Source organism: Uloborus diversus, unplaced genomic scaffold (genome assembly GCF_026930045.1).
Source record: "Uloborus diversus isolate 005 unplaced genomic scaffold, Udiv.v.3.1 scaffold_422, whole genome shotgun sequence".
Lineage (NCBI taxonomy): Eukaryota > Metazoa > Arthropoda > Arachnida > Araneae > Uloboridae > Uloborus > Uloborus diversus.
In genome coordinates this window covers 71,990-81,404 of record NW_026558596.1, presented here as the reverse complement: position 1 = coordinate 81,404, position 9,415 = coordinate 71,990, and the positions used below count along the sequence as shown (strand labels likewise).

At 31.4% G+C, this 9,415-nt stretch overlaps 1 protein-coding gene across 1 annotated transcript in view; it reads left to right on the top strand.

The window, feature by feature from the left end:
* The first annotated feature begins 1,034 nt into the window (after positions 1 to 1,034).
* The window catches only part of LOC129233448 (probable ATP-dependent RNA helicase DHX34), a 53,406-nt gene continuing 45,025 nt past the window's right edge, over positions 1,035 to 9,415 (top strand). Inside the window, exons 1-5 of the mRNA XM_054867474.1 lie at positions 1,035 to 1,043; positions 1,125 to 1,393; positions 7,782 to 7,879; positions 8,104 to 8,117; positions 9,374 to 9,391. Coding sequence (XP_054723449.1) covers positions 1,035 to 1,043; positions 1,125 to 1,393; positions 7,782 to 7,879; positions 8,104 to 8,117; positions 9,374 to 9,391 — 408 coding nt within the window. The remainder of the gene's footprint in view (positions 1,044 to 1,124; positions 1,394 to 7,781; positions 7,880 to 8,103; positions 8,118 to 9,373; positions 9,392 to 9,415) is intronic.

Sequence of the window (9,415 nt, the reverse complement as noted above, 5' to 3'; positions counted from 1 at the left end):
TGCTATCTCTTCTGTTGCAAGAATATTCTAAAGTTTCTCAATCGTGCAAATTGAGAAACTATTTAGATTTTTGGAACCACCTTTTCCAAGAAGCAACTGCAGGGTCTAAACAATATAACATTTGAGTCTGAATTGTTATAATATTGTAAATTAAACTGTGCTTTGGTTAACAATTAATTATTTTTTCCATGCATTTTCTACTGTCTCTCAATAGTTTTTTTTTTTTGTCATTTTGAGAGTTTTTGCCAGTTTCTGCCAAAAATGTGGCAGAAAGTGGTTTTTGCCATGCCGGTTTTAACCGGTTCCTACCAGTGGTTTTAACTGCCCCGGCAGAAACTTGCCAGCCCTGCTTCTGGGAGGAAAGCGGAATTTTACCCAGACTGCATTACGCAAAACAAGTTCATCTATTAGCCACTAAGGATGTTGGGTAAAAATTGCTTTCTGTGACACAATGGAAAACCTCTTTTTATATGGAAATGGGGGAACTTTTCAATCAGTCTTTTGTGGAGCCAGAGCGGGGATTTACCGGGTCGAAAAGTGTGTTGTGAACGTGGCTAATATGGGTTATTTATCTCGTCCTTCTCAATAAATGATAAATCAGTATTTTTGGAAAAACATGATGGCTGGATACCAATAAAGTCTCGGGGACTGCTTGATTAAATAGAACATTGAACATACATACAAAGTTGGTCATATAGGTATATCTAAGAGGAGCGTAGTTATCAAATTCTGGACACAGTCCTGTGGAATGCGTTTTAATGCAATGGTAGATCCAGCTTCTAGTTTCAGAGAGGGTCAATATTAGAAAGGAGGGGGAGGGGGGTTGTGCAAAGTACAATTTTCTCTCTACAATGGTGGCTTAAAGGTAAATATTTTGACACATGAATGCCCAAAAATGCTGTTGTAGGTCATATTTAGTTACTTAAGGAGAGGGCCAAGACCTTATGATCCCCTGCCCTCTGCATACCCACATGATATAACCATGTAATAATTCATATGAATTCGATATTTCTCTTTTTTATAATTTACAGAACATGATAAATGTAAGGTTTGATTTTGCCTGGAAGATAAATGCAGTTGTAAAGTTTCAGTTAATTATCTTTTTTTTCCTTATTGTTTTCTAGGTTGGTACTATGTCTAAACACAAGCATCAAAATGACAAGGAGTACATCTCACGAGCTAGAACTGAGCAACACCATGATAAATATGAAAGAAATTGTAAGAAACAGAAAGAGAAAGAAGGCAAAAGTCATTTTACTGAAGATGATCATCATTCAGGGGAAATATCCAAAAAGATAGTGCATTTAAAATGCACTCATCCTGGTTTTCAATGGAAAAATTATCGCTCTACTCTGAATAAAATATTCTTTGACTACAAAGGAAAAGTTAAAAGGTAATTTCTTATGCTATTGAATTTGCAATTTTTTACTTCATGCTCTTTTAGGTTTGTTTAAACTAGGAAAATTTTTGCAAACATAATGCATATAATTCTTTTTGTCTCTAGATTAATAATGCAATCAAATAAAAATGCAATAAAATATGATATTAATCACATATCTTTAGTTCTTTCTCTTTATTGCTGTAATAATTATTTTTAAATATATATATATATATATATATATATATATATATATATATATATATATATATATATATATATATATATATATATATATATATATATATATATATATATATATATATTGAAGTAGAATTTAGTGATAAGATGGTAAATCAAACTTGGTAGTTATTTATTATTTACTAGCTTATTACCCGGCGTTGCCCGGGTGCTTCTCAATGCAACATATCATTTAGATAATTAAATGGATGAATTCTATCTAAATGACAGTTAAAAACTGCATTCACACCACTCTAGGCTCAAATTTTTGAAAGACTGTAAATAGCACAGATAGTTGAGCATTTGCAGGAAAAATAGCATCAAGTAAAAACGAAAAAGCAATGAGACATGTTATCGGGGTTCTGTCAACGATATTCTTTGGTTCTGCCGTGTCCACTGGCACGTTGTCTGCGGTTGAATCAGACGGGCGGTACATCCAATGTCTTAATGCAAAGACAAATGATTGTCTTGCATATCTTGTGGGACAACCTTTTGCGTGGTGCTTCGAATACGAAAATCATTGTGCTGCCTTAGACGGTTTTGTATACCTCAAGACATTAAAGCATGCTATAGTACTCTTCACATACATTTTATTCTGCAAAAAAATATCTTGGAGTGTTTTCCTAGAAACAGTCGTTAATAAATTCAATGGCTTTTATCAGTTACAAATATATGCAAAATATGCCACCCTTACAATATTTTCAGATATGAAAATCATCCTCAATGGCCCAAAAACTTTAACAGATAGTCCACTGTACAGAAAATAAGGAATTCGGTCATTGTTATTAATAGCCGTTAACATTTCGTTTTACGGATAATTGGCGGTGTTTTTACTTTCAAGGTTTCTTGTGTTAGATAGACTCATTTTATAATTTTTTGTAAGTAATCAGGAATGTAAGCACATTCCGTAGAAAACGTTCACTTAGTATAAATTACTTCACAAAATGTGTCTGTTAGCCCTTTCCGTGGTGATTTAGTAGCATGCCATGGAGTAATATTAGATAAGTGTAACTTGCATAAAAAGACATACGTCAACTACATTTTTTTTCCTATATTTATGTCAAATTTCTATTTTCGTAGGTAAAAATGACAGTTAGATATTAATATTGGTGTCTTGCAACGATTCAAAATTTGTCTAGATGAAAATTTCATTTCAAATTTTTAAAACCTCACACTTGCCGTAAATGTTGTACATGATAACTCAAACTGATGCAGGCAGTAAGATCACTTATTTAAGTTTGCTGCTCTGAAGTATTCCTTTGAGAATATCGAAATTTTAATTTGCAGAGGCGCAGTTGTCATTAAAGGTAGGAATGGTTCCACTGAATAATAGTTGCCATAAAAACAGTTACAGTTTTATTTTAAGATACATAAAGCATTAAAAATGGAGTATGTAGACGCGAACTTATGAAGCGAACTATATAAAACCCGTCAATTAAACTGCCTTATAGAAAAAGAAATAGGCGTGCACATTTTGGTCACTATCCACGTTCCACGTCGGTTTTTTTTTTTTTTAATTATTTGCAGGCCAAGAAATTGAAAGAAAGAAAAACACTGTTTTGTCTACTTACAACTATATAATAGACAATTCTTTTGTTTATGTTTTACAAAAGCTTGTTGCACATTCTGTTCCCCATATCCGCAGCTTCAAAACAAAGGAAATGTATTTCCACGTTTAGAAACCTAATCCAAGTACTAAAAAGTTAAATTATTCAAAATTTTCCAATTCTTAAATTTAACTCAAATCTTGCTCCTAAATACAATTCTTAGTCCCCCTTTCAGCAGCAAAATAAAATACATTTTTGAATGAACCCAACCTTTAAGCATGCAACATAAAATTATCTATATGGGAAATAGGTAAATTTCACATGCATTTAAAGTACTTAATCGCCTGCCCTTCTCACTTATTGATCGTGATACAGAACTTAAGTCTTTCTGGAGATTTTAATTTCTTGAAGTTTAAAGAATGATGTATTGCGATTAGCGGATATACGTGAGATACAAATTGTTTCACCTTATCCCTCCACTGTGAACAGAGTTGCTTCTATAACACTGATACGTATCCATTTTTATCTTACAGCATTTTTTCAATGACGGTTGAATTACTTAGTGGTAGTTACAAACAGTAATATTTTTCGATTGTTTACAATAAAAGTTTTCGAACTGAACTTGTAACTGGAAATGGAGCTTTGCTCAACTAATTTCCCGATGAAGACTAAAACGAAAAAACTTTATAATGTGGCATAATATTTCATCATGCCCATTTCAGTAGCAATCTCTTCGTGTCAAAAGTTGCCTCATACCCGCTAACTGGTTTAAAATTATTGCTAGTCAACGAAGATGCTCCTTCAGGTGTACTATTGCTTCGAGCGTTAAAGTAATATAAAATTTTAAACGATTAAGAAATTTGTTTACGTAAAAAATAGAGACATTTTATGCATTTTAAAAGTTTAAATGTAAATTAATATTTATTTACATTTTTCAAACTTGAAACTTTTACCCTTCTAAAACTATGAATTCCGCCGTATTAAATTTTCGTGTGGTTTCGAGTCTAAAGGTGCATAGTCTTTTACTCTACTGCACATTAGCAATCCTAGTATGATAGTTTATGTACATGTAATGAACCCCATGACTATCCCCCTCCCCCTTGAAAGATAAATTCAATCTACGCTACTATGCACAAAAATGATTTTGCAATTCATTACCCATATTAGTATTTTTACCCCTGGTCTCTGATAACCTGGAGAGATTTCTGTGAAATTTAGGTGAACTGAATTAGGTGGTGGTTACATGTTGTTAACTATTTTCATTTGCTTTGAACCAAGGTTCACAAATACCGAAATAGTTGATCCGAATTACTTAAAGATTCGACGTAAATCAAGCAATAGTATAAAGAAAATTTACAAATTGCAAATTGGTTTGATAAGGATCATAGAACATTAAATAAAATTTCTGTTGCAAGGATGAAATGAGATGTGGTTTTAATAAAAGTAGTCTAATGTTGAAGCAGTCGAAGATTGTACGTCAATATTGAATGCAATACTATTACCTTACTCATGTTTGTATTTTCCTGCTATTAACGGGATAAACACTGATCAAAAATTACACGAAGCCTTACTGTTGTGGATTTTATAATTGAACAATATTTAAAAATTATAATTAAACGGTAGCATTCAAATTAAGTAGCACCATAAGTAGCATCGATGGACCCCATGAGGCCTCGTAGGTCGCAGTTTAATAAACGATGTTACAGCATCATTTATTATATCTACGGCTTTTTCGCCAAACATGCTTCAACGCTCATCGCTAAAGGCATTGATGGCCATCGTTTAGGATACGTTTTGTGTTGATTGCATTTAAAATAGCTCCTGGTGGTTATATGTTGATAACCGTTTTCATTTGCTTTTGAATCAAGATTCACAAATTTAACGATTAAAATGAAACTTTGAAGAAACTTCATCTAGGGCAGTTTTTTACGGGCTTTTCATTTGGATTAAATTCATAACTATACAAAAATTAGTTCATGCAGAAAAGAGCAATTTTATGACTCAAAATATGAAAATAGACCAATTTGGGTGTTTTTAAAATTCTAAAAACCCGCCTGTATGAATTCCTGAGCAACAATTTACCTTTGTGCCAAATTTGGAAGAAATCCGATGAACACTATGGATTTGTATAAGGAACATACACACATACCCACACACCCACAAACATACATCCATTTATATATATAGATAGATAGAGGTTTAAAAAATATGCTGCCTAGTACAAATGGGAACATATAAAACTAGAGCTGTATTATGGAAAAACATTAAAGGGTACACACCTTTTTGTAGGGTTAATGTCAAGGTCGATGAATTTTTGTTAGACCAAAAAAAGTCAATTTAGGTTTCTTATGCCTGCATTTATTCAAAATGTAGTCATTCATTATCTTTAAAAAAGTTGATTTGAAACCACCTTACTTTAAATTTGCATTATTTTTACAACAATAAATCAAGTATTTTGGGAAACCACGTTCCTCTCTTCCAGCACTACATACAACCAAGTATTGATTGAAGAAATCAAAATGAAAATTCTAAGCATTGATGCATTATAGCAGAAGCTAATGCTGGGACAAAAGTAGACAAGAAAGATAAAGCTTTTCAAAATGTAACTTTTGAAAAAGCTTTTAGCATACTAAATATAATACAACAGTTTTTTTTATAAAACCATTTAAAGGTTTACATTTTGAATATAGTTAGTTAAAATACATTTTGAAAAACGAAAGGTTTTATGTTTCATCAAAGAAAGCAGATAAACATCACTCAAATAATTTTTAAACATTCAACTGAGCCATGTAATGTGATGCTTTAAACAATTTTGTTTGAATTGTCTTTAGGTCTAGAATTTCTTTAACATGACATATTAAAATAACTACATATTATATATTTTAGGAGGTTCTTATTTTTTGTTAGCTTTTGTGTATTTTTTGAATTTAATACTCTGAAAACTACGAGGGTAAATCATTAGGTAAGTCACAAAAGATAATAAAAATATATTTTAACCCCAAAAATCACTTCAAAGTAGCTTTTATTTTTCCACATAATCTCTTGCAACCTTGATGAACTTATCCTATCATTTTATCAGAGCCCGATTCCACATACAAAAAATTCTTTGGGCTGCTGTCTTATCCACAGCAGGACTTCATCAAACCTAGATAAAATATGTAAAACTGTCTACAAACTCAAATAAATCCTTTAAAATTTTCTGCCAAAAAAAGGAAAAAAAGAGAAGAAGAAGGAAAGAAATGCTGTACACCTGCCGTACTGTATTGCCCAACAGAAATTTTTTAAATTCTATGCAAGTGAAGTGCTAAAAACATCGTGATTAATAAAAAATGTGTCAGTTTCATAGTATTTAACTGAAGCTGTTCACTGAAGCTGATATACTGGGGGGAGGGGGGAACTACAATAAATAAAGAACCATGTTAAAAATGTCAAAACTGTTGGCGCTTTTTCGAAGATTTTTCTGCAAACAGCATTCAGGTGTTTGTATTATCTGGGTCTGAATTTCATGTTGAATGTTGATTGCAAACTGTTTCCGTCCAAGCTGTTTCAGTGCCACAAACAAATGGAACATTGCACTTTACAGCCCAAACTTGGCCCAAGCAATATCCATCTTTTTAGTCTGCTGAAATAACATCTTAGAGGTAAACAATTTGCAAATGACAATTAACATGACGTCCTACTGTGAATGAGACTGCAACTCAAATTACTTTATGCAGCTGGAATTGGAGCTCTGATAAAGCGATGGAAACAATGCTAGAGATTATGTGGAAAATAAAAAATTGTAGCTAAGTAATGTATGGCAAAGTGTATTTTTATTATATTATTATGCGACTTACCCTCGTAAATTGTTATATATGCCTAAAAATAATCGATATTACACAGAATTCACAGAAGAACATAGGATTGAATGATTCCCGCAGCATTTTTCAAAATCCCACTTAAAAAGCTTCATTTGCATGCTGTTCCCATACAAAACTCTCTTGACATTTTGTTCTATGTAAAAAAAATCTCCAATATTTTAAAAGAAATATTTATGTTCAACAGGAGATTGGACTAAAGGCATTTTACTTGCAAGTTTGACTTAAGAATTTTATGTGTCTCAGGTTAATTGAATTTGTAATTTGTTTTATTATTTTTATCTATATGAGCTACTCTTTTTTATATATTTATTAGTTCACAAATGCTTTTATATTTGGCTCATCTTCAATTCAGTTTTTATAAATGTCAAATGTTACTTTTAAATGTTATTTGTCTGAAAAGGGTATTACTTTATTGTATTATATTGTCTTTGGATATTAAGCATGAATATTGGAAGGTTTTTAAATGGAAAAGTTCTATTTAAAAACGTTCCATGGAAAGTTCCAATATAAAAGATATTCATTGAAAATGATGCTTCATTCTTTAACTCATACTATAGCGTGGAGATTTTGTTTGAGAAACTTTCTTATGTGTTGAATCTTTGCTATTGAATTCATGTTTTATATTTTTTGTGTCATTTAATTCTTTGTATCTCAATTATAGTATTAATATTGTTTTCAATATATTTGCATTTACTGTCATTTGAATTCATAAAAGTGTTTGTCATTCCAAAGTTTAAGATAATAATTTTGTTTTAGAAATACCTCTGAGTATGATGATTTTTGGATATTTCTTGAGAAGTATCAAAAAGTTCAGCTAAAAGCGTATATGAAAAGAGAGGGAGCCGCCGAAAGTAGTAAGTATTTAAATACTGTTTGAAACTCATAGAACTCTGAGTACCTAGCCCATAGTTTATTACATAAGTCCATACTATTTTGATATTGAACTTGTATATCATCATATAGGTTGATTTAATAGCATTGCATTGAACTGACACTAATGTGTAATTCGTGCTTATTTTTTCTATACATTTTTTTTCTTTTCCTTTTCCATTGTGTTGAGCAACATTATCAAGCTAAGGAGAATCCTCCATTGCTCTTGCTTCATATTCGCTTATATTTTTAAAACTTTATTTCAATATTTTTAAGGGCTAGCCCAATCATTTTTATGCTTTATATGTTGTATGAGGGTTCATAAGCATCCTGAAAAAACTCGTGAAATTTACTTTTTTCTCCTCATGGCCCTCAAAACTCATGATTTATGCTTTGAACTCCCCACTTTCTCCATATACTCGTGAGCAAAACGATGTTTTCTTGTAATTTAGTGCTAGTAGAGAAATAACTGAAACATCTATCAGTTTTAAGATATGTAAAAAAAACCGGGAGACAAAAAGTAAAATTTCTCAAAAATTCATGCTTGGTTTAAGATATCAATCTTCTTGCATCCTATAATTGTTTTAATTATTTGTAAAGTTTGAAAGGAATTTAACATAATGCTACCTTAAATTAGCTTATGCTATTCCTTCTTTTAATTATGTACTTATTTCTTAACCTTATTTTTGTTGTTAATACATTTCATGTCAAATCAAACAAAAACTAAAAAATAACTTGGCACCCATAGTTTTAGGTTTTTTGAAACTTTGAAAATTTGCTCTTTTTGTGTATTTAAAAATGACATGAAATAAATTTATCATGAATCTGAAATGGTTTAAAGTTTACTACATACTTAAAGTTTTGGATGTTATGGTTTTTCATTGAGCGAATTGCAAGCTGTTCTTTTGTAGAAAGAAAATAAATTATATTTTTGTTGTTTACTACCCACTGCTGCTGAATCCTTTTATGAGTATACTTTAATAGTTTTTACTATTGAAAAGTCTAAGATGGTATATGCTGCCAAAATTTTATTTTAGACTGAAAGATAATTGCTGCATCAAGTGTCATTTAATGTCATGCTTTCTGGATATAAGGTTGTAATCTTAGATGAAGTCCACATAAGCCATAAGGCATATGTGGACTATGGGCATGTGTAACTTGATCTTAAGATCTTGTTGATGTTTGCAACTATCAACATTGATCTCAAATGTTAAGTTGGACTTTTATGAGTGTTGCTTGCAGATTTCTGTTGAGTGGGATTTTGGAAAATAGCCTGGGTCTCGCATTCTAGCTTGAATTTTATTTTGTTTGCAATGAATCAAGAAAAACATAATTCAAACAATAAGTACCTGCACTTGGTAAAGAGCAAGTTCAGTGCACAAACTGAATTTTGGGGCAGAGGTTGATTAATCTGTAGAAATTGAGGGAAGTGTCTCATCTTCTTGAGACAACTGTGCAATGTTGTCCTATTACTGCAGGGAGTTCCTGATGTTAATGTTGCCTAATTTATTTGTTTTAGA